Source organism: Copadichromis virginalis, linkage group LG13, assembly GCF_057382275.1.
Source record: "Copadichromis virginalis isolate Kocher_CV1m ecotype Utaka linkage group LG13, C_Virginalis_male_GT1.1, whole genome shotgun sequence".
In the NCBI taxonomy this organism is placed as follows: Eukaryota; Metazoa; Chordata; class Actinopteri; order Cichliformes; family Cichlidae; genus Copadichromis; species Copadichromis virginalis.
Genome location: NC_140630.1, coordinates 13,158,417 through 13,183,835, shown reverse-complemented (window position 1 = coordinate 13,183,835; position 25,419 = coordinate 13,158,417). Strand labels below are relative to the sequence as shown.

The 25,419-nt window shown below is 39.0% G+C and overlaps 1 protein-coding gene across 1 annotated transcript in view; it reads right to left on the bottom strand.

Annotated features, from left to right (window-relative positions):
- The window catches only part of ryr2b (ryanodine receptor 2b (cardiac)), an 82,750-nt gene that overhangs the window by 23,563 nt on the left and 33,768 nt on the right, over positions 1-25,419 (bottom strand). The window contains exons 38-79 of the mRNA XM_085477372.1: positions 25,182-25,382; positions 24,922-25,033; positions 24,668-24,808; positions 22,783-23,059; positions 22,569-22,683; positions 22,235-22,367; positions 21,923-22,026; positions 21,517-21,652; positions 20,593-20,779; positions 20,255-20,363; positions 19,300-19,420; positions 18,862-19,031; positions 18,524-18,744; positions 17,772-17,862; positions 17,552-17,692; positions 16,396-16,559; positions 16,123-16,201; positions 15,887-15,976; positions 14,479-14,616; positions 14,309-14,386; positions 14,149-14,224; positions 13,893-14,016; positions 13,418-13,533; positions 12,757-12,833; positions 11,772-11,887; positions 11,519-11,568; positions 11,356-11,416; positions 10,706-10,953; positions 10,193-10,274; positions 9,756-9,886; positions 9,358-9,672; positions 9,019-9,256; positions 8,562-8,649; positions 8,362-8,448; positions 8,055-8,216; positions 7,873-7,935; positions 5,029-5,154; positions 3,846-3,958; positions 2,721-2,817; positions 1,534-1,664; positions 702-753; positions 285-335 (exon numbers count right to left, since the gene is read on the bottom strand). Coding sequence (XP_085333498.1) covers positions 285-335; positions 702-753; positions 1,534-1,664; positions 2,721-2,817; positions 3,846-3,958; positions 5,029-5,154; positions 7,873-7,935; positions 8,055-8,216; positions 8,362-8,448; positions 8,562-8,649; positions 9,019-9,256; positions 9,358-9,672; positions 9,756-9,886; positions 10,193-10,274; positions 10,706-10,953; positions 11,356-11,416; positions 11,519-11,568; positions 11,772-11,887; positions 12,757-12,833; positions 13,418-13,533; positions 13,893-14,016; positions 14,149-14,224; positions 14,309-14,386; positions 14,479-14,616; positions 15,887-15,976; positions 16,123-16,201; positions 16,396-16,559; positions 17,552-17,692; positions 17,772-17,862; positions 18,524-18,744; positions 18,862-19,031; positions 19,300-19,420; positions 20,255-20,363; positions 20,593-20,779; positions 21,517-21,652; positions 21,923-22,026; positions 22,235-22,367; positions 22,569-22,683; positions 22,783-23,059; positions 24,668-24,808; positions 24,922-25,033; positions 25,182-25,382 — 5,412 coding nt within the window. The remainder of the gene's footprint in view (positions 1-284; positions 336-701; positions 754-1,533; positions 1,665-2,720; positions 2,818-3,845; positions 3,959-5,028; positions 5,155-7,872; positions 7,936-8,054; positions 8,217-8,361; positions 8,449-8,561; positions 8,650-9,018; positions 9,257-9,357; positions 9,673-9,755; positions 9,887-10,192; positions 10,275-10,705; positions 10,954-11,355; positions 11,417-11,518; positions 11,569-11,771; positions 11,888-12,756; positions 12,834-13,417; positions 13,534-13,892; positions 14,017-14,148; positions 14,225-14,308; positions 14,387-14,478; positions 14,617-15,886; positions 15,977-16,122; positions 16,202-16,395; positions 16,560-17,551; positions 17,693-17,771; positions 17,863-18,523; positions 18,745-18,861; positions 19,032-19,299; positions 19,421-20,254; positions 20,364-20,592; positions 20,780-21,516; positions 21,653-21,922; positions 22,027-22,234; positions 22,368-22,568; positions 22,684-22,782; positions 23,060-24,667; positions 24,809-24,921; positions 25,034-25,181; positions 25,383-25,419) is intronic.

Here is a 25,419-nt window from a genome sequence, read left to right as displayed (position 1 = left end):
CCCTGCTCTGTGTATTTAAGCCCTGTGTTTCTGTGTCCGTGTCGCGATCTACCGTTTATTTTGCTGTGTGTTTTGTCAATCCGCCGGTGTTAGTTTATTTTTGACCTTTTTCCCCAGTTATGTTATGTTTGAGTTCAGCATTAAAGCTGTTTTGGTTTAAGTTCTGTCTCCGGAGTCTGCACCTTGGGTCCTATTCCTGTCTGCACACAGCCGACACCTAACACTAACAAGTTAAGCCTCTAACAAAAATTCTAAGCAAGGGATATTAAACACAAGTCGCTTACTTCAAAGCTTTCCACCTCCTGCTCTTTCTCTTCGCCCTCTCTGCTACAACTCTTGAAAAGCAAACACATAAAGCAGGGTGGTGATGTGAAAAGATGTAGAAAATACAAGTAAGTGGATACAAAAGAAACACCTAGTTCATAAATTCACAGCACCTTGCTTTGATATGTGTTGCATGCGCTATTCACCAAAAAACAAAAGAATGAAAGTAATTAAAAGCCACATTGTGCATTTTGTTTCTCTCTAATTTATTGCTATAATTTTAGGAGCTGGCGAATGTTGTTCAAGAAGAAAATTCAAAATACTATGATAGTACAATGTCATATATGTAACGTTACAGGCAGTTACACTGCATGCTTTTGTAAAGGACTTCAAGACATGAACAGAGATTTGGACACTACTAATGAGTGTTCTATTACCTTGGCCATAATAGCAGCATAGGGCTTATAGAGACTGTCAATTCCATCCTTACTGTGAACAAAGGAAACAAATGAGACATGATTAGTGTGTATCAAAGTATGCACAAGTTCAAGTTCATTCAAAACCCCTTACACTGTTGAAGGCACTACTACCTTTAAACACCTTATGCGGACACAGTTAATGCCCAAGTCTACCCAGTGGCATTGAACATGTTTATTGACCTTAACAGACAACACCTGGATACTAACTAATCTGATTAAATCTCTGCAGTGACTTTACAAATGGGAATGCTCCTCCACCAAGGTTTTTTGCAAAGACATGATGCCAAAGTGTTCATTTATGTTCATGTTATGAGTTTCTGCAGGAATATCAGAAATATATCTTAATTGTACTGGTGGATAAGATCACACATTAAGAAAAAGAGCATTTATGACATTATAGGAATACTTATTTCAGTTACTTTTCAACAAGAATTTTAACCACTGCTTGCAACAAGAAAGGTTTTTTCCCCCCATTCACAACATCTGTGGCAAAAAATATATGCTTTGAATATTCCACTGAAACTGCAGCTTAAAATGTATTGATGTAAAAGATACACATTATTTGCAACATCAAGCAGAACGCATTTATGCAAAAATTAAAGCCCTGGAAAAAGCAGAAACATATTCCACATTCCAAGCTTTCAGAGATCAGTGGCCACAGATGTTGGACAAAAATATCATGCTTCTGGTCAATTCAATGTTGGCTTTCTGGCTGATGAGTTTGACTAATAATAGTTGTGCTGACTGGAAATGTTATTGCAAGTGATTCTTTTATGATAAGCACACACACCTGCTTTCTGTCAGGGCGCTTCGACTGAAGAGTGTAATGAGTTGTAGGAGAGGATCGATTGGTTTGGCACCTTCCTTCACATCCTTTTCTTCCCCTCTTCCACCTACATACAGTTCCATTACTCCCCTCTTCTGCAAGCCAGAAATAAAAGAATAAAGGAACTAACATCTCTTAATCTCACAGCCTGGCTGTGCACAGCAGACTGAGGTTTACACCTGGCTGCTTTGTTATTTATTTGGAAATTCTACTAAAAAGACATATGAAAGCAAAAGGTCTTAATGGATTACATTTTTTTTAATAAAACAAATGTTTAAAGTGATAATAAGATGGCAACACAATAATGAGTGCACAATGTCACATCCCACCTACTTTTTATGCCAGAAAGTGGGCAGTTTAGTGAGTGTAAAAATATTGTACAATAGTATTAGTGTTTAATTTCGATTCAGTACAACAGTGTAGGTGGGATTTTTGTGCAGCCTGAAATTCCTCACAGTCTTAAGCTGATTTTGAGCAAAAAATGTTTGTTTTACACGATACGTGTTTTGTTGGCAAAACAGAAGGTACTGTACTAACATCATATGCCAAGAAGAATATATCTAATTATATGCACACGAAAAGTTCAGTTTTTAGAGGCACTGAACCCCATAACAATCTCTGTTTGAGCATCCCCCAGACCCATTGCTAGCAGATTGTCAGAGCTACTCACAGTTTGCATGTAAGATCCCGACCCGTCTGCAAACGCTCGCCAACTAATAACCAAGTGGTAGTGAAACTTCAAAGTACAAAATGCTGCCACTGCAACCAAAACCTTCTAGCAGCTGTGCAGCACCATATACCTGTTTAATAACAGTTCAAACTAGCCACTGCTTGCAACCTGAGGAAATCATATATCAACCAGCTAGAGAACCCATATTTTTCCTTAGCAAATGCTGGCAACAAGGTGTCATCGACCAGTCTGTTGGCCTATCTGACTGGTGCCTTAGGCAATCTGCAGTAAAACTTCATGTAAGAATAGTTCATCAAAATCAATTTAGAGCCACATTTCACTTAATTAAAAACAATAAATCTGTGTTGAATCAATTCATGTCTCATCTGGTACCCTTTAAGAACATAGGCCTGTTACACAATCTTCCTCTACATTATTTTAAACTTTTACTAATGCCAGCAGGGCCACCTTCTCCACTCACAGCTAAATTCTCCACAAGTGTCTCTTCAAAGCTGTGCTCCTCAGCAGATATCCAGGATTTATTGTAGGCTTGAAGAAACAGGTTAACAGCTCGATGCCTAGAGACGAAAATTAAAAGGATGACAAAAAGAGAAGACTTATCTTTTTGAAGTAGAAGGAAGGAAACACAGGAAAAAAAAATATAAAGATATTTCTTCTCTGGTAACATAAGTGACAAACCCACAATCACAAGATCGGCCTGCCTTAAATCATACACTGCTTTATTAATGTTTTTCAAACTGGGACTGACGTAGAGAGCAAAAGAGAGAAATTCTATAACCAAAAACAAATTTCAATATATTTTTTCATCTCCCAATGGAGCACAAGCTGTTCACACAGTTGTCAGATAGTGAGACTCAAACCACAGAAATCCAGAGCAACAATCCAGGAAGCTGGTAACTTTGTTACTGTTGTGGCACTCTTATTGTCAAAGGGCTAGAAGTGGATTGTGATAACCTGGTAGCCAACTATCAAATGAGTGGGCGTGCTACTACATTGCAGTCTCACACTTTATAAATTATATAAAAACACCACATGAGCAGGTGATAGTACTCAGTGGTGAAGCTGTCAGTATCATCTGTGGACTGTTAAGCTAAGCAACAAAGTAAGCATTTTCTGCAGTGAGGAGGCTCTTGGGGAAAAGTGAGAATAGGTTTAAAATGACAGTGTCTGTCCTACAGGTATTTGAGAAGATTTGGTCAGCTTTCAGTCAATTGTGGCTTGTGTAATGGAATATGAGCTTCTATACAAAAGAGGATACCCTGTAGAAAACCTAAAAGAGGACTGACTGACTGACTGACTGACTGACTGACTGCATGCATGCATACATGCATGCATACATACATGCATACATACATGCATGCATACATGCATACATACATGCATGCATACATGCATACATGCATACATACATGCATGCATACATGCATACATGCATACATGCATACATACATACATGCATACATTCATTTTACTAGGATGGGTGCTTAGCTTTTTGTCATTTGCCTAACCAATATGGCAGCTGATATACTTACTAAAGCAAAGCCAAGTATTTAGATAATCTTTTTTTATTATTATTATTATTTACCTGGGTAGGTTATAGAGTGGAGTCATTCTCAGGCAGGCCACCACTGCACGTTTCCTCTGTTTTGATAAAACTGTGTGTCTGGCAGGTTTTTTGTTTCTCAGTGGGTGTTCCACCTGAACACAAAACCATGGTGCACATGAACCTGGTGACCAGTACTAAGTACAAAGGACTATGCAATAGTAACTATTGTATAGGCTTAAATGGTTTAATTCAAACATTAAAAGACATATAAATAAATGAAATCAACAAAACAATCAACAGGTCACAAAATACTAAAATTAAAGTTTGGCTTGCAGAGAGACCACACCTGTATAATTTTGTGACTGCATCTCAGAGTTGTGACATCATGGGATTGAAAAAAAATCTGCTGAGCAGGATATATAAACAGATGTCTCCAAGACCACTTATTGTCATGATACACAAATACATACAGAGAGGTATATATCAAATAAAATAGTTCCAAGACACCAAACATAACTGAATCTCTGTCACACAGCAATCACGCAGTTAAGAATGAAAACACCTCAGCAAACGTTTCAATAACCTCATCATGGACATTAACACACTGTCGGGTAGAGTTGCATCTTCAACACTGCCCAGTCATCAATGTGAGACTTTCTACTAAAAGAGAGGTTTTGTTCAAGAATTAGTTTCTTCTATTCCCTTTCTATAAAACAAAAAAAGCATTTAAGTTCTCCACTTTTACTGAATTAACTATTCACATATAAAGATGAGGATTCCTGAGTCTGTCATCTTAATATGGTGTACAGGGAGAACGTAATTATGGTAAGTTCCCCATCCCACAAATGACATAGACGTTAGATATACAACACCATAGACAGCTTAAAAGTGTTGGTTTTGTTTGTTTTTTTGTGCGTTTCTTTGTTTTTTTTAAAAAACAGGATAAGGTAATATTAGTCTGTGTACAGTGGTCCCTCGCTATAACGCGGTTCAGTTTTTGCAGATTTCTTTTTGTGCAATTTTGCATGCTGTTATATTTTGTTTTGACAGTGCATTGTGTTCTGCGTCCTGATTGGCTGTAGACCATTGTCAATCAATCTCGTGCCATGTCTCCTGTACAGTACAGATTGCGTTCAGCTTGTCAAATTTACATTAAGGAAAGGACGGAGCCTTTACTCAGTGTCTTAATCAGCAACTTTTTCTATAGCATGGAAAAGCTCACCTGGTCAAGATAATAAAGGACTCGAGCTATTTCCATAATCCTGTCAACAGTCTTTTCTGCACCACTGATGGTCCCGGGTTGGTGTGAGAGCTCTGTAAGAATCTTCTGTCTTAAACTGTCTGATCCCTATAAAAAAAAAAAGAAAGAAAAAAAAAAGAAGATTAGCTCATTCATTTGTTTTGTTCCAAGGTGCTGGTAGTTATAACAGTTGTTGAACTTGTATATACTGACTAATAATAAAGACTCTGTATTCACAAATCATTATAAAAAAGAAAAAAGGATTTCAAAGACCGCTGGGAAAAACATTTACTCGAATTTCTGCTCTAAAAGTTGTTTATAATGACAAAGCAGAATTTTCCCATCACTAACTTATGAGTGAACACATTTATCAGTGATTCATGAATACAGAAATGCTGCATGCATATTTAGTACAGTGTGGCGAGTATGTCACATTCATGTCTCTGGTGAACAATGAGCCACTGCCTGAGATTAATAAAAAGACAGCTTTGGATTTTACAGGCTATGAAAGCATTCTCTGATTTAATTTCCCAGACACTTGTTGCACAAATTAAAAGTTACTCTGTACTCAAGCATATCGGTGAACATGATTAATTTCTTCAGAAAGTAGAAAAGATACGCTTGTAATTTGCAGTCTAAGGGCAGTCCAAAACACAAATTCACACAACTAATACATACTTCACTGATTAGGCATAACATTATGACCACCTGCCCAATATTGTGTTGGTCCCGCTTTTGCTGCTAAAACATCCCTGACTCGTCAAGGCATGGACTCTACCTCTGAACGTGTCCTGTGGTATTTGGCTCCAACATGTTAACAACAGATCCTTTAAGTCCAGTACGTTATGATGCGGGACCTTCATGGGTCAGACTTGTTGGTCCAACACATCACACAGACGGTCGATTGGACTGAGATCTGGGGAACTTGGAGGCCAAGTCAACACTTTAAACTCATTCCTGAACCAGTTTTTGTTTTTTGGGAGGGTGCATTATCATGCTGAAAGAGGCCACAGCCATCAGCTAATACTGTTTCTGTGAACGAGTGTGTATAGTCTGCAACACGTCAAAGTAACAGCCACATGGATTGCAGAAGGTTCCTCAGCAGAACCTTGCCCAAGCAACGCACTGCCTCAGCCAACTCGCTCTTTCTACAACAGTGGATCCTGGTGCCAGGTGTTCCCCAGGTAAGTGACGCAGATGCACCCTGCCATTACCTTTCAGCGGTGGACAGGGGTGACCTTGGACACCCTGACTGGTCAGCAGCTATGCAGCCCCATATACAAGTTACAATTCACTGTGTATTCTGACATCTTTCCATCAGAACCAGCATTACATTTTACAGCACTTGTGCTTGTCTGTTGGATTGGACCACATGTGCCTTGATTCCACATGTGCATCAATAAGCCTTGTCCGCCCATGGCTGGTTCACCACTTTACCTTCCTTGGATCATTCTTGATAGACACTGACCACTGCAGACCGGAAACACCCCACAAAAGCTGCAGTTTCGGAGATGCTCATACTTAGTGATCTAACCATCACAATTCACTCCTTGTCAAACCTGCTCAAAGCCTTACACTTTCCCATTTTTCCTGCTTCTAACACAACTTTGAGAACAAAATAATATAGCCCACCCACAAACAGGTGCCATGATGAAGAGATAATCAGTGTTATTCACTTCACTTGTCAGTGGTGACAGTGTTATGCCTGATTGGTGTATATCTGCTTATTGTTTTGTCTTGTCATCTGTCTAAAGCTTACTTCTGTTGGCCTGCTCATTCAGTGTTGGGAAGGTTACTTTTAAAATGTATTCCACTATAGATAACAGAATACATGGACCAAAATGTATTTTATATTCTGTTAAGTTACTCAATGAGAGTAACGTATTCTGAATACTTTGGAATATTTAATATATTGTCATGGTTTTTATAACTACATGAATGTACTATTGCTGTGTGATTTATTACTATTACTGAAGGCTACTTGCCATACCAATACCAACTAGATTTTTAAATCTAAATATAAAATGAGTAACAGTATGGTGGACATTAGGTAAGACTGCACTTTTTGCAGCGATCTCATATAGAAAACTATTTCTGTATCAGTAGTCCATCCGTCCATCCATCCATCCATTCACTTCCGTTAATCCTTTTCAGGGTCACGGGGGGCGCTGGAGCCTATCCCAGCTGTCTTAGGGTGAGAGGCAGGGTACACCCTGGACAGGTCGCCAGTCTGTTGCAGGGCTAACACATAGACAGAGACAACCATTTGCACTCACATTCACTCCCGCATTCACACCTATGGGCAATGTAGTGTTTCCAATTAACATATCCCCAATGGGAACAGTGTACCAGTAATATGTTTTCTTTTTGTCTGTTAATAATCATGTGGAACTGCACACGATTATTTGCAGCTATCAGGTTGTTAACGCCATCCATCAAGTCTAAAAACAGCATGTTAATGCGTGGAGATCCTGAAGGCTGCTGCTGGCACTGCTGGGTCTGTGTCCATTGTGTAAGTGACGCCACCAATATTAACACGGCGCTTACATTAGAGCCTCTTATCACGTGTTTTTTTGGGTTTCCAGCAATCAGAATCAGAAAAGCTGTTTTAATCCCAGATGGAAATTGAGTTAAAAATAAATAAATTAAAGTATGGGTCATACTCGAACCCGGGCCGGCTCATCAGGACTACATGCGGCATCCGGCAGTACATGTATTCTGTTACTCTCCAACGCTGCATACATTTGAGCCTTTTCAAATTTTGTACCCAAAGATAGTTATCTAAGATTATGGTGCTTAGTCAAATAAATTAAAGAAAACACCCACCTGATTCTGAAGATGCACAACACAATTGAAAATATGGTCTTGGATCTCATTCTCAGCGGTCTTCTGTGGAAAGCATGTAATTGCCCACATTAAGTATACTAAACAGTGTCAAATGTGCACAAGCACGTAATGAAGGATGTGAAAGGTGGAGGATTTTAGCATGGTCCACATTTCCAACTTACCTGAGAGAAGGCATTCTTAGCCAAGATGATGAGACTGTGATCGCTTGGAAAACAAACCCTGAGTCCCACAGGGGTCAGCCTCTTCATTAAAGCCACAATGAGAGAGGTGTTGATGGAATAACAACCCCTCTTCCTCCTCATCTTCCTCTTCTCATTGTCAAGCTGAGTATTGGGATATGAAAACAGGATTTTTTTCTTTACACTTAGTGGCAGCTGCAATTCTTCTGTGATTTCTACATATATTTTGTAAAGAGATGTACATCAGCACACATGTAATGGATGAGGTCAAATTGTAAATATGACCAACCTTGAATGTTTTGTCATTATTGGTCAAGAAAGACAAGTTGTTGATTTCATTTTGAACAACATAATTCTGTTCCTCCCATTTGAAATTCTGTTGCAGAGAACATAAGCGAAGACACGTGACAGTTAATGGACAAAATATTCACTGAGACGGCATTGGCATGAGAAAAACAAATAAATAAAAACACTGTGTATCATTCTCACATGGGATTTGGCCCAGAATATAAAGACCTCTGCCACCATGCTGAACAGCTGCTCAGCCTCAGGGTTCAGGTCTTTCAGCCACCTGGCTCTGAGATAAATTTGACAAAACACATTCACAACACAGAATTTGTAAAGCAAAAGCATATGCCTGAAATAATAACTAACATAACCTCGCAGTATCATCTTCTCAGTTTTTTGCAGTTAAAAATCAACGACTGGCTGTTGAATTCTTAACAACATTTGTTCTTTACCGTCTTTACAAAATAACAATGTGGTTCAAAAGGGAACTTCAGGGGCCATGAAATAATTAAAGTGGAGCTCAAGTCGATACAAAAAATAGCAAAATAAGTTTCACCTTTCATTGAGTCTATAAATACTTTACATTACTTCTGTTACTTCTAACTTTAGAAAAATAAGTATCCGCTCCTCCACATACAAGCACCTTCGAGTGTCTTACCGATGAGAATCCACAAATGGGATGAGGAGGGGAAAGAAGGCGTAGAGGTCTCGGACCAGCATAGCGAACTTTTCTTGTATCTGCAACTCCGCATCAGAGGTATCCCCGCCTTCTGCTTTCATCTGCTCCTCCTCTACCAACACACATTCTGTCCTCTTTCTCAGCTTCTCCATTAGTGGCAGGAAGTGGCTCTTTAACAGCTCAGGATGGGCTTTACATATGACTGGCTGAGAAAAAACTAAGAGATATAAATGACAGATGTTGGAAAATATGCATTACTGACTAATATGAAATAAGTATATCTAAACAACAAGCCACTATTGTCCACTACACAAGTACCTGCCAGCTGTTTCATCCAGTCACCCTGGCTAGCACCCACATGATTGTGGATGATACACAGGATGTTGCCAAGTAGGTCACTAGCATGCTTAGGAACGACAGAGGTACACACTGGCCTTTCTGGCTGGCCCTCAGGACCCAAGTTCCACCAGTGGGAAATGTAACTGCACAGCATGGGCAAAGTAACCTCTGCAACATGGATGTAGTGGGCCTGGTGAGCTCCAGCACCTGCCAGCTCCTCCACTTCCCTCAGCGCCTGTCCCAGAGAAGGTAGGAGGGGACACATGTCCTCCACCTGATCTGGCAATCCCTGGTCTAACAAAGATGGAAGGTTTTTAAGGTTCCCAAGAGACAGCAAATAACAATATAACAGGGTATAAAATGTGCCTGCATAATACCATTTATCTGAGTAGCAGTCATCATATTGTAGATGGAGTAAGGGTTGTTTTGGTTTAGATCGGGCTCCAGGAAACACACGGGTAAAGCTCCTGTCAAGGCTGCCAGACAAGCACCTGCTGCTGACCTATGCCTGTATAGAATGAGTTGTGCATATCAGGATATAGGCATGGGTGAATAATCGACAAATTTTAAAGTACGATATAATATTACAAATCGGGATTGCTAACATAAGTTTGCTTGAAAGCTGCTTTCTATGCATCTCAGGTTTAAACATCCTCTTCTATCTGGTAGCCTTTAACATTTATAACACCCTGAATACCCTGATGTTGTACCAACACTGTGTGGTTAATATAATAACTTCAATCATGAGATATAGGTACATTACACAAAAATTATTTAAGATATCATCTTGGAGACATCTGAAATCAAGCATTACCCCTCCATGTAGATGCTGCTACTGATTCCAAGAGCGTAGAGGCTGTTTAAGATCCTGTAGCAGGATACCTGTATACCACCAGCTGAAAAAACAAGGTGATGCATAAGTTTTCTTTCACAAACAACCACTGAACCCACAGTTTCGAAAGCATTCAGTCACTGAGAGGTGGATTAGCTGCATGCTTGCTGATTCAGGTAATGAATGATTCGTGAAAGGTCGGGATATTATTGGGAGAGACAGTATGCTCCTGCTGCTTTGTGGCCATGACCGAGGCACTGAATGAGAGCTGGTTTCAAGCTGAAGGGAGGGTGTACCCAAGTGATTTCAGGGGTGTGGAAACCAGCTGTGCATCCAACACCTGAAAACGTATGTGTGTTTCTCGTCATGCTGAGATGATAACTAAATGTATCTTAACAAGTGACATCTGCATGTTTCTGCATGCATTTTAGGATGTAAATGAAATAATACAATAACATGGCATTCCTACTTAACCACTATAATGGTAGTTCTTACCCAGGAGATCTACTCCATGGTTCTGGTTTCCAAGATGAAGGAAGAGAGAAGTGAGTGTAGGGAGAAGGATGGAGGTTGTGTAGTTGAGAACCTTGGCTACTCCTCTTGCCAGCTGACTCCTACTCTGAGGCAGCGAAACTAAGCTCTCAGAAAGAGTTTCCACAGTCATCTCTAAATCAGACGCCGCTGCCTTAAAAAAGGAATGCAGAGATGTCTGAATAGACTCTGGTGCTGACTTCATTAAAGTCCTATAATGAAAAAGTGGGAAAATAAATTATTTGAGTTGAAAAATATTCTACATTATTTTGTTATAGTATTGCAAAGGAGAAATATCCACTGAAGGTTTCCTACTGTGACACTTCTGGCTGGGAGTTAAATGGACTAAATCAGTTATCTATCAGCTAATCTATCCCTCAGACAAGTCTGAATGGCATCAACCTCTGCTGAGCCACAGCACTACTGTGCTTGCTTCACAGGCATTGTCCTCAGGGAGCAAAAGTGATATCAACCACAATTAGATAGCATCAATGCATCAGTGGCTCAATTACATCAGTCATCTCATCCTTAGACATGGTGGTGCAACGCTGATGCCACTGCAGGCAGAGCGAGAAGATCGATTTTGGCAGAGTGTGAAAGTGCCATCCAGTTACCTGGCATCAAGAGCCTGAGCCAAAACGTGGAGGGAGCTTGCAACTGACGAGGCTTCTCTTCCTGAAAAAACACATGCACACATTATATGTGAATTATGAGGATTAAAGCACAGATTAACACTTAATAAACAAATAAATGTTATGATGTCCACACTATCCTTACCAAAGACTGAGATCCTGTGTCTTACAAGCGCTGCAAGCTTACAAAAGAGGCTACATGTAAACAGAAAACACAAGGAAAATAATGAGAGAAGATGAATTGAAAATCGCAGGACACAAAATAAAAAGACAGAATATATTGAAGCTTTTTTCTGAAAAAATTCAAATATTTCTTTAAATAAATAAAAATGCACAAAATAGCTGAGAAATGATCAGATAAGAGTATAAAAAACAAGAACGCAAACTTTGTTTTGTACCATGCAATCATCTCCTTTTCCTTTCTCGAGGCATGGCTTCTATTATCACTCGAGGAAGTAGACAGGAAATATAGATGGTGGCTTTTAACATACTGTTCCAAAAGAGGAAGGATAACCTGTTGAACAGAGAAAAGGTCAATAATCATTTCATAAACCAACATCTATAACTAACAAACCCCTTAAATATCCTCTAAACAGTATGTGCTTGATGAGATCACATGCACGGTTTGCCTGTTTGGTCCTCTGCTCATGAAACCACACAGTGACAAAACTTAATAGAAAACTTTCTGTGGCTGCACAGTTACATCAAATATGTGTCTCTACTCTTGTTCAACACTAGATAAGTAAACATCCATGTGATCGGCCTAAAAGTCTGAACACCCTGTAATCATTACTAGAAGTTTCTTTAAAAAGAAGGAAAGAAAGCTTCCAGGGACTGAGCAAAGCCTTGTGCCTTTTTAACATGACTTTAATGACAGGCAGAGAAAGTATGATGAACTGGCAATTCACAGACAGATGAACAGCCAAACAGACACAGACTTGAGTGGCTGTGTGAGAGTGGGCTGTGTGGGAGGTGAAAGAAGCAGAGATGTGAGGCATGGCTGCTCACAGTCTTGGCTGACAAGGTCTGACTCTGGAGGTCCCATTGATGAAAAACGAACTCTTTTCATTTACTACCTCCTTAGAGCCAGAGCAGTGTAGGAAGCCTTAATCAATGTCCTGATGGCAATTGACACGCCCACGTAGATTTCCAAAATGGTTAAATAAATTACACAGCCCAAAGGGTTTTACTTAAAGGGGTTGCCTAAGGCAACCATCAAACAAAACTAATTAGATGGCATAAATGAAATAAGAAAAAAAAAAGTTAATGAGATGAAATAAAATAGCACTGGCAGAATTAGATTGGAAGGGGGTTAAATCAATGTCAGAAATTTTATCAGATGCTAGACTTTGTGTTTAAATATGCAGATTGGTTGATGCAAACCTTGTGAAAAAAAATGACTGGTTGCTCGTGTGGAGCCCTCTCTCCCTTAGACATCTGTCCTCTGGCTTGCATCACCTCTGAAGAAAAAAAAGACAAAATGAAAAATGAAAGGTAAAACTGTCAAGATAATACAGATAAGTTAAAAAAAAAGTGTTTCTATGTCACCTTCATGTAAGAAAGATAGGTTCACATACCCAAACTAGGCTGAACTATTCTGTAGTGGCTTGGTTTTCATAAGTACCTTTTTTCAACTTAAATAGCAGGAAACTAACTAGGCATATAATTCTTTTCTTTCTCAATTTTTTGCCAGATTTTTCAAGTAACCTATATTTGAAAACAGCATAATTAAACCAGAAATCCTGTTTTTGGTGTGCCACCCCTATGAAAAAATCCTGGAGGCAACTCTGTATGTGAGGGCATAAAAAGAGTGGACCAAAACTGCTCCACAATGACACGAGAGACTGATAAAGTCATACCAGAAACGATGGCTTCCCGTTATTGTTGCCAAAAGTGGTTTGACAAGCTATTAAGTTATGAGGTGTAGTTATTTTTCACAGGACAGCATATAGTGCTGTGAAAACTTCTCTTTAACATGTCGGTATATTGCAAAAATCTTTTATGTTTTTTTTTATCTTCTTTTTAATATACAACATTATCTTACCAAGCTTTAAAAGGTTCTCTTGGGCCTCCTCAGTGTGAGACAGGAGCCGCTGAAGCAGCGTGTATGCAAAGCAGTTGGCTATGGCTGGAAAGTCCATTTCCACTGACTTCCGATCTCTTTAGAACAAGAAATCAGATATGAGTTATGAAACACCACTACTAAAAGCAAGACTGAACTTTAATCATAAATACTTAATAATACAGAATTCTTTTATTTCAAGATTTTTATTTCAAAGATGCAAATGTTGCAGCAGGATGACAAAGAGGTAATACATTTATCTTACACATCGAGTTATTTCTGGTTGGGTTGTGACCTGTACTGGAAATTATTACAAAGAAAAAGGGCTGTGGACTGACTGCTACAGTGCCTCTAATCAACGGTGAGGGAGAAATGCCACTGTGACATGAAAATGGAGCACCTCATTCACACTGAATTGCATCGCCCTAGTGTAATCATAAGCGTATTCTGTACTCACCTCCACACAGTGTAGCCATTGAGCTGAAGGAACTTGAGGACATCCTGAGCTCTTTCTCTGAATTTAGCCTTCTCTTTGGCACTCAAGGTATCATAAGGTACAAGCAGCGAATGGCTACCTCCTCCTGAGAATAGATATGAGTGAAATGCATAGCACTTTTATTAGCTGTTCAGCTCTTCCTAAAATGAAGGGGGATGAGATAAGAGTAAGAGAAAAGAGAGGAGATTAACTAGATATTATCAACACTTAATGCCACCTTTACTCTCAAGTTCTAATTTCTTCATCTTAGCACAGGCATTGTGGTAGTTTTCAGCCAGCTGTTCAGCCATGGCCTGAAGATGAGATAAGAAAGAAGAAAATTAACATAACTGAATAATATGTCAACTGCCAGTTCTAATATCTAATCTTTAACTTACACATTGGTCCCATGATAAGGTGATGCAGCTCATGTCCACAGGTTTGGGGCTGAAGGTTGATGCGCCTTCAAATGACAGCTAGGACAAAAAACCGTCTTATTAATGGAATAAAAAGTTATTTGTAAGCAACGCTGCTTTAACAAGAACAAGCAGAACATGAGCACATATACCTGTCCAGACTGAGAGACCCTGCGTGTACATGGATGCATGCTAAAAGCATCTCCTTCTTTGGTCCTTTCTATGTTCCAGCCAAAGGCAAGCATAGTCTTTATTGTCTCTTTGATGGCCCAGCGGTACGCCTCCTTCTCCTGGAAAATCAGAAATATAGAAAAGGTTTAATGCAAAACTAAAAAAAGCAGGTATCAAGGGACAGCAGACTATTTAAATAGCTCAAGAACTTGTAACAGCCTGTCAATAAGTGCATATAGCCAGCCTACAAGTACCAGGCAGTGGTCCTAAAAGATGTCCAAATGGTACTGCACATAGCTGTCAAGGTTAAAAATCAGATCAAATATGCTTGAAAGTAAATGTTTAGTAGACTTGAAGATCACACTGTTCTGAAAAAATATTAACACTTTTAATGTGATTTATATACAGTACTGTATATGTAAATGAGATTTCTCATAAGATTATGACTCACTGTGTGTTGCACAATTTTAGCATTTTACAGTATGTACTAGGGTTGTGCCAGCAGACGATGATGTCATGGATTGAGGATGGTTTAAATTTAACGGCGACGGCTTATCCGTTTTATTTATTGTCCACACTGATGTATTAAAATAATATTTTCATTAATATGAGATTTTTAATAAATTTGATTATTTAAAGACTTAATTTTGCACCTCCACATATGATTGACATGTGCAGCACAAACATGTCTGGGCATGCATGGGCGTTCGCACACATGGCTGGACTTCTGTGTGCTGCGCTCCACGCAGGAGTGCAGCCGAGCTACCATATTTGATCAGAGGATATTTTTGACTGTTGAACTGTTTTCTTTACATTAGAACATCACATGACTTGGCCAGGACTCCCTTGCAAAAGAGGTTTTTAATCTCAATGGGACTTTTCCTGGTTAAATAAAGGTTAATAAATAATAAATAATGACTGCATTTGCAAAGACAGTCATTTATCTCGTCTCCTTAACTATTTGTTCCATCAGGCACATTGCCAGTGAAAAACTCCACTGTGCACCGAGGGCCGGAGGTGAAGAGCATAGGAGCACGAGGTGAGGTATGTTAAGTTAAAAAAATTAAAGAGACAGTAAATGTTATGCCTTAATAATTCTAAAGGTGTTCAGCTGATATCCTGCCACTTATGTTCAATAATTACAGCTGGCTAAATCAGTTGTTCAAACATGTCTTCATGCTGGAAGTGAGGAATAAATTGTAGTCTCCTCTACATCAGGTAAGGGGGGGTAACACTATGTTTGGACTGTGAAGAAAATCACTCATCACTACTTGACATTTGGTATGTATGCAATTGTCTCTGTACATCTAGGATATCACCACTTTCATTCCTGAAGAACACTTGAAGAACATCCACACATGCCATAAAAACTGACTACTTCATCTGTACCTTTTCAGCAAGAGCCCTGTACGGCTTGAGGCGAGGGTGAACTTTGGTGTTCTCACATAGGTGCTCTCCATGAACCCAGCCACTGACAAACTGGCAGAGAAAACACACAGATTTACTAAACAAAAAACGAAGAATAAATCAGGGACTCAGTATAGAGAGATGTTTTGACAAGGCAGAGAAAAATATGTATAAAGGTATTCTTATGATGACAGTCAGTCCAGACCAGGATATGATACCTTTTCCAGTGACCACTTTTCATGAGTATGCTCGGCATACTTGTTCACAACAAACTCCAGCCTCTCTGGCACTGACACACTAATGCAGAGACAGAAAAAATACATTATTAAGCCTTGATTAAAACTGCACATTAATCTCTGCGAATCATACTGTTTATATTCACAGAATACAACACTTGGTCTGCTAAATTACAGGTTACACTTCTGATTAGGCAGGTCATTTTCACACGATTCTCTTTTCAGTCATTCAAAAATATCCTTGGGGTATCTTACTTGGATGTATCTACAGGCTGGGGGTCAAAGTGTCCGTCTGTATCGATGGAGGTTATTTTCTCAATGTGCGACAAGCAGTTTTGTTCCATATGATCAGGAGGCAGGGCCATGGCCACTGCAGAGAGGCACTGCACACACGGACTCAATAACTGAAGTATCTGGGGCTTTAAAGTAGATAAAAAACAAAACAAATTAGACAAGAAGACAAGCTATCAAAAAGAGTAAAAACAATGATGCTGCGTGACATGCTCCTCACGCAGCATGTCACCTTATACTAGCGTCTTCCTTATTATTTTCATTGCCATTTAGGGGAACACTACATCAGGAGATCAGGTTATGGGAGGACAGCGAAGAACTAATTTTATATGAACTGCAATAATCGTGTTAACCAAAAACCCACCTATATATTTCAGAGCCTGTATTTAACACAGTTCATTCAATTAAAATTTAATAAGTTATGGATTTAGTTACTTGGGAAGTAAACATATGACTGCATACTCCTCCTGAAAAAGCATTTTAATATGCAAAGATTTGTCAGTGTCACATAACGCGAGCAATCAAAATCCCAACCAAGAAGTGCAATAAGCAGGGCAAGAGATATATTGTACACCCAAGCATGTACATTTGTACATATACAAGCCTTTTGTTGTGTAGTAATTTCAGCGAAAAACAACTTCATAGTTCTGTGCAGTGCTAATACTGTGCTCTGCTTCTGAGTCTGTTTGATGTCTGCTCCATGTGTGGGTGGTTTGACCTCATCAACTTATTTCTTTTGATGTTTTCCCGTTCTGCATCGTTCAGGTAAGTGTCTGGCAGACATATTTTACGTACATTATGCTGTTCACATTTCCAAACAGTCACTTTAAGAGTGGGAGGTTTCATACCAGGAAATGAAAAATTAACACCTTATCTCAAGTGTGTTACATCTTCCCCGATGCAGGCTCTCGTAGTACACTAAAGAAGCGCATGAGAAATGTATTTTGCCATTTTTCTTCGTAAGGAGGACAAGAAAAGATGAAGGATACATCATGAGATGAATTAGTTTGAAGAAAACCTTTTTTTCCACATTTAATGCAATTATTTTTGTGCTTAAGTACAAATTTAAAGTAATTATAAGCTCAAGTCAAAACTAACACACATAATCAGTTTAGTTTACCTTCTTGGCTAAAGCCTTGAACACCCCCCAGAACAACTTTGTAGACAGGTAGAGTTCTTCTTCAGATGCACAACCCTGCTCACCCTGCCTGCCAGACTGGGAGTAGTACTTCCACCTTTGCTCATAGTGACTGGTCAAGAGCTGATAGATGAAAGTCGTGATTAGTTAACAAAATTATTTTCATATTCAGTGTGTGGCAAGCCCAAATTTAATTATCCACCTTTAGAGGCATTTTGCTGTGGTCTGTCAGATGAAGGACATCAAAGACAAGCCGACGAAGGAGAGGCTGCATTATAGGTGGCTGGAGTTTACTGAGGACCAAGGGTTGCAGAATTAGTCACATAAACAGATTAATTCCACATCAGCCAACACAACAACCCTTCCCCTACACACACACATCCACACACTCACGCACAACGATATTTTTGACTGATTAGTACATCTCAGAAGGATGACATAACTCAGAAAATGCCATTAGCAAAATGTTAATAAATCCAATAATTAACATCACACTCTTGTTCATTTAATATGCCAATTATCTGGATTTGGAAAATGAGAATTCCCAGTGATTCATTATATATAATGAGTGGGAATAAGCTGTATCTGGATTGGTTAATATTTTGCTGTTGCTATTTTTTCAAACAGCAGCCTGACACTGATGTCAGCGGATATAGGAAGGAAATGTTGTAATAATTCCGAAATTAAGAGCCAAACATAGTGAAACCAGCTGTCAAACCATTTATTTCGGATATGTAGGTGAATCTAGTTTGGATGCTGTTGCAAATAAACCTCAATGACCCAAAAACTGAAAAATGCAATATTGAATTATGATACTCAAGGGAGGAACAACACTTCCCCTAAATATATAGCTCTCATTCAGAGAACCCCACCCATTTAATGCCATATTATATAGACTGTCACATTCTTTGACCTTGTCCTCTGTTTTTCATTCATACCAGCTGGACACCCTACCTGCACAAAGCCAACAGACAGTCTTCTGTAGTGTCTCTCTGAGCCTTGGTCAAGCTAAGAGCCCTCGAGAGGCGGTAGACTGCCTGAATGAGAGAATCAACCAGCAAGATGTGGTCCTCTAAATCATGGAAAAGAACTGAATATTTGGTGAGAAGGGGAAGAACAGCAGTACACAAGTATCTATTGACGGCCAGAGCCATATCAGTGGATCCTAGGTCAGCCTGCAAAGGGAAAAAAAGAGGTTTAACTTATGGGTGTGAAGTTTCCCCAGATTACATAAGAAGTGGTGGATGTTATAGAGTTTAATGGAAAACAAAAATTAATATTTCTCAGCTTACAGTGTCAAGAGAGACAGCTGCCTGAAGGTCAGGCAGAAAGCCAACTTCTAGAAGGTGGAGAAGAAAACTCTGACTCTCAACACCATAAACCCGATCCAGGAACAGCACCATTGCTGCTTTGTGGTCTGGGCAGAACACTGTAGATAGGTCAGGCTCAACCAATGCACCATCTGGAAAAGCAAGACAAGATTAGATCTGATGACCAAGGTCATATTAACATATTATGTACTTTACATCTACTGTGAAAACTATGTGGTCCCATCTCTCTGTGTGAAAGAATGGTTTGGGACTGTCTAATATCTGATAAGGCGCTTAGCCTCAGTTGCCTCCGTCCACCTCCACTATTTTTCCACAGCGATTGTGGAGTGAGGCATCAATGTCTAATGAGTTAGAAAAAAGCCACAGCTGCCAAAGTCTGGCCAATGTGGCCTATTCAACCTTTAGAGACTGAAGGGATTTGAAAGGAGATGCTGATGACTCCCTGAAGATCCTGAATAGGGATGAGAGACCTCAGAATGGCCCTGATACGGATTGCCTCTCCTTTGCCTCCTTGAATTAACTGTACAAAAATAAAATAGTCATTCAAGACATAATAACAACAACTTTCACAATACAAATTAATAAAATAACTGGTCATAAGTGTTACAAAATTTCAGTGTCATAACATATGATAACCTGTTTTTTAACCTCATACTGACTCGTCCTGTGAGTTACTTTCGATTTTATTTTTAAATTCACCTTTCAGTCAAAATTAACATGTATTTAATTTAAAAAAATAATTACTGGTGTTATTCACTGTCAATATATAAAAATACAGTTAAACTGACATTATTGCATTTAAATATCTTAATGTACTTTATCTAAAGAACATCAATGTGCCTTTGATGCACAAAAAGTCCCCTTCTTTTAATTCACCTGTGCACTTTGGCGCTATGTTTTCAGACACTTTCAGTCAGGTAGACACGCTCAAAATCTGATGGCTCGAGGAGCTGATGCAATGTTCACCATTTCATTTATTCACCCTGTTGAGGGTTTTCCAAATCAAGGCTGGGTACTCTATCATCAATATGAATAATAGGACCTGACCAGTAAATCTGTCTTTAATGGCTTATTGCAGTATACTGAATGTTGGCCAACAAGGGACAACAATCTCTATTAGAGTAAGTCCAAACTAGGTCTGAGAATATCTTTAAAACATTAAAAAACCTGTGACCAAGTGTGGGTTACATAATAAATATTAGGCAAAATGCAATGCAGCATCTAAAATGCACACTTTTGTCTGAGGTTTATTCTTTTAACAGAAGTTTGCAGACTCTCTTCATTAGGCTTTATTGGTTGAGACATGAGTAGATATTGATGTGGAAGAGCTGATGATAGCTAAGGGAACACTTACATGCATCTCCGGAGCACAGCGACCGAGCAAGTCAATAAGAGCTGAGTAGAAGGTCATGATGGCGTGCCCCATGTGAATGACATCATCATCGCTGTCTTGGACAACATCTCTATTACAGGACACAATCATAACAATCAAAAGCCTGCAATGACCTGATATTATCTATCACGGATTATCAACATATATTACTGGTGGCCTCTACAGATAGAAGCTAATGTGTACAGATTCTTTTGTTGCTTGTTACAGTTACTTCCACTGATTCTGGATTTACAATATTTCTAAGTCCATTTTAAATATTTTTTTTTTTAATTATGTGACTGCATATATCTGATACTGACAGCGCTCTGTTGGAATGATAATTGGTACAAGGGCCATCCATAGAAGGGTCTTCAGAGATCTTGATGGCTTCTTCCATGGCTGCTAAGAGACCATTTCCCCCATCACCTCGCAGCGCAGGGCCAAAACACTCAGGTCGACGAATCAATAGCCTCAACACCACATAAGCATTCTCCTCGACACTCTCACCTGTGACCAATCAACACACAGCTTTGATTTTTATTCTTCAATATCTGCCATAACAATAAATATATTAACAAAGACTCTCACAAAGAAAACTGATCAATTTAAACAGCTAGAGGATAAAAATGTTATATATCTTCTGTAGAGTGATATAAAACAATATACTGCACAACTCAAGTGCTGCACAGAGACGAGGTGAAGCTGTAAATACTGAGGAGCACTTGGTACAGAAAGCCATTGCCATTTGGCTGAACTGTCAACAGCCTCAAGGGCAATTTGAACAGATGACTTTTGGGCACCGCTTCAGACTAAGGAAAATCAATAGCAGAGTGAATTACCTCTAGTGCAAATACTGCAGCTTAATTAGGAGCGTGACATGTTGAAGCCTCTTGTTCCTTTTTAAATTAGCATTTTGCTCCTATCAACACTGTGTTTTAAGTTTCAGAAGCAATAAATGACCTGCATGCTCTGCAAATGAAATGTATATAAGAATTAAATGTATATTATACAGTATACTCTATTAGTATTAATTAAGCTTGCACTTTTTTTATTAAATTGGCAAGCTAAAAATTTTCGTGTGACAGATCAAATACCATAATCGAGCCAGCCAAATGTATGTAACGACTCACGTGTAACTTTGTTGCAAATATCAGGGTGACCTTTTAGTCCATGTTTTCATATTTAAAAAAAAAATACAGTATGAACAAATATACTAAAAATGAAAACTTAAATCTTTAATTTACCATTGCAGAAGACAGCAAAACGTAGAAAATCCAGATAACGCTCGCCCTCCACAGGGTTCCACCCTATATCGCAATAACCTTTTGCCACTAGCATTGGACAGCTCTGGAGACCACAGCCAGCAAGGCACAGAACCACCTGGAAAAAAGATAAGATTTATCAGCAATAAGTACTTATTTGCTCAAGCTGAATCTCTTTCTTAACATTATAGCTTTCTTAGAAACTGAACTTTAATATTATAAATATATTTATTATATTTAAGCTCCACTGTCTATATATAGTGCTGCATTTCCCCTGCACCTTGAATCATATTTATTAATTATACATTATTATTGACATGAAGGAAGCCAGTATACTGTCTACAGAATGACTAATGGACTGTAACATTTCTGGTCAATACAGAGTTACCTTCTCCAGGTCTGATTCCCTCAGTGATAAGGCCAATTCATTATTATCCATAACTGAAGCTGCAGCCACATCCAGAGGAGTGGATCCACGCATGGACGGTGAAGCTTTGCAAAAACAAAAAAACATAAAACAACTGAAACATGGGCTCAAACTCTCCATAATGCCAGGCTATTAGTATAAGGGCAAAACACAATAATGTATATCGGTGTAGTTTACTTCTATATATTTTCAGTAAACTACAATCAAAAATGTTTCAAGTTTGGTCTTTACAAAAGACCAGTGAGATTATATAGCAGAGAAACTGACATTTACCTAGCCCGACACTGCTGTTTTCCAATAAGTAGCTGAGGTGGTCAAACAAGGCTCCCTGATTGTGTCGGCTGATACGGCAAAAATAGCACAGGAATCGACAGCAGCTGGCAACCATCTTAGGAAAGGTAATCTCCTAGAAATAGTAAATTAAAACAAGCACACAGAGAAAGCAAACTGTAAAGGGGCAGACGCTGAGTGATTAGACTGAATCATGCAAATTAGCCACAAGAGAAATTAATTTGAACTCCAACCTTTAAACTAAAAATAAACATCTAAACTTTGATTTCATGTTTTTCCTCCACATTATTTCTATACATTTGAGCTATTTTCTCACCTTTATTTGCCCTTCTCCAAGAACATTGACCATCACCTCCATCACAGTCTCATGCATCGACAATGCCCTCATTAGGTTTGGATGTTGGTAGAAAACTTTATTATTCATGATATCTCTGTAGATGTTACCAAAAATGTAAGAAAACTTGTGGCACCACATGGTAATGGAAACTTGGACACTAATAAATTATACAAGAGCAACTAATCATTCTTACCCTAGTCGTCTGATCATCAACCTCTCTTCCTCTTTCCCCATGCGAACACTGAGGAGGGAGCGGATTTGGCCCAAGGAGGACAAGAGTGCCATGGTGTCCTCCAGTGACGACTGCTTGATGGTATAAGCTTTGAATAAGGGTCCTTCCATTAGGCCCCTGAGGCCCTGATACTGGCGGTGCAGCAATGAGAAGATAGCACTGACTAGTTCAGGGTCCTCAATCTCACTTTCTTGAGCCCAGTGCACCATTGTTTCAGAGATCATCTTTTTGAGGGACTCTGAAAGAGTAACACCAGGTGAGAAGCAGAGATAAAAGGACAGGCTCGAAATCCTATTATCTGTGTTTAAATGACAAATTGATTAATTGATGTGTGTGATATAGCAACACATTGGAAATGTCATTTATTAGGTAATAACAATTTTGTTATTATGTCACTTACAGTAAATATTGCATTGCCAGTGTTGGGGTACTGTGATAGTTTTACTTTGTCATGTTTTGTCATGTTTTTACTTGAGTTCTAAAGATTCATCAGTTATATGCATAGTGGACAGACACGCTTGCACTGCAATCAGGGGACTTCAGTTCACGTGCAGGAGAGAAAAGCAGTGGCGCAGTCTACAACTTATTAGAAGTGGAAAAATGAACACTTCTTTCATTTGTTGTGCACTAAAGGACAAAAACCCGTGGGTAAAGTGCAAACTGTATCTCGGTTATAAACACCTGCTGATAACACAATTCTTTGCAAGCATCTGCAAAGATAACACAAAGCTAGAGCAGAACCCAGACTCATGTTTAGGCAGAGTGTAAACCAGCCTCAGCCAAACATCCAGAGCTTGATCTAAACAAAAGCAGCGATGAACGATCAGCGTTGTAGAACTGTAGGCTTTATTTCTAGCTGGGAATGTTTGTAACCAATTTAAAATCTGCTAAAACCAGACTGCTCCCAGGTTTCCACATCATAGGGTCTCTTCCTGTCTCCCTGGCTTAATTCCTTTGAGCCTGTTTACCTCCTGCTACCAATGGCTATTCTGTTACTGGGCAGCATTATGAATGAAGCAGTTTAATCTCTAAGATTTTGTGGTTGTGGTAATGGTTAATGGCCTTTCTGATGCAGCTTATGTTAAATTACAAGCCAAATGGTCAAACTTATGAACCTTCCTTTTCTTTGATGTTTGACATTTTTGTAGAGACAAACCCTATTTGATGTAAACTTTGCTTTGAGACTTAACGTAGTCTAACATCAATCAATGACTCAATCAACAGCTTATAATAGTTTTTCGTGACTTTCTTCAGGTTAGTTTTTTTTTCTCTATTGTGTTTAAACTGGATGTGCTATAGACCTAGAAAGTGCATTTCTTGATGGCAAGCTACCCTTTCTATTTAATTCAACTAGAACTGACAACATTGTGGTAGAAAACACGATAGATATTTCCAGATTGCTGTGATGATGATTATGAAGAGGTCTTACGAAGCTGGTTTTCAACTTTGCTATCAGCTATGTATTCATACTTAAACATCATAAACACTTGAGGTTTATATAGTTAAATGGTAATTATGTGACAATGCCACAAACACGCCACATTACAGGGTAAAACAGGTGTAATTTAAGTTATGTGTCAAATTACTTTCTACAGGAAGCAACTGAGCAATAAGTTACTTATCACTTAAGTTATATGCAACACATTCATTCTATGCGTAATGACATCAAAACTAGGCATGGCCTAATATAACATCTCCTTCACCAACATTATGTTTGTATGGTTTGTTAGTAACCAAAAACATGCTGCTTGATCACAGGTGCAGTTAAATAAAATGACTTATAAAGGTGATAAAATGCAACAGGACAGCAAAATGTGCAAAGTAAGAAAAAACAACTTGTATTCACTGGGGCTATGTGAAGAACACCCGTCTATATCCATTGATGACTTATTACTGCCAAAGACTCTCGCCACAAGACAGAGAAGTCGTTCTTTTAGAGACATCTCTGCATCCTCTTCATCCTCTGAGGTGCTGGCCAAATCAATGCCTGTAGAATGACAACAGCATAAAATGGGATTTAATCAGTGCTTTCTTGGAGCGTTTTTATAATTCCCTAGCTCAATAAAAATTCAATCAGTCAAAGATAAGCTGTGTTCCAACCACAGTGTGTCTCGAGAAGGTGATGGAAGTCTTGAAGAAGCTCCTGGATTTCCACTGGACACGGAGAGTTCTCCTGCTGCGCATCTTCTCTGAAGGTCAGCAGCATATTGATCTTTAGTCAGGTGAGAGATTACAATATTTATAGACAATCAGCAAGTGTGTGTTACATGCTTTCTTCAGAGTTACAGCTACATTACATAAACCAATGCAAAACAAATGCTATAACTTTATCCTTTTAGTTAGTATTCATATCGTGCAACCTGCTCCTGTGGTGGTAACCGGAACTCCTTTGTCTTGCGAGCAGTGAGGGCAGCAGACATGTTGAGCGCCTGCATGACCTGGTTGTAGCGAAACCGCTGGTTCTCCTGCAGCTGGCCAACAAAGCTGTCGGAGAAAGCAATCACAGCTTCTACCCTGTGGCGAACCTGGCAGTCACACAGGTAGGATAGCAAGTGGCAGAGCTAGAAAAAGAAATAAAGCAGTCCTTCATGGCTAATT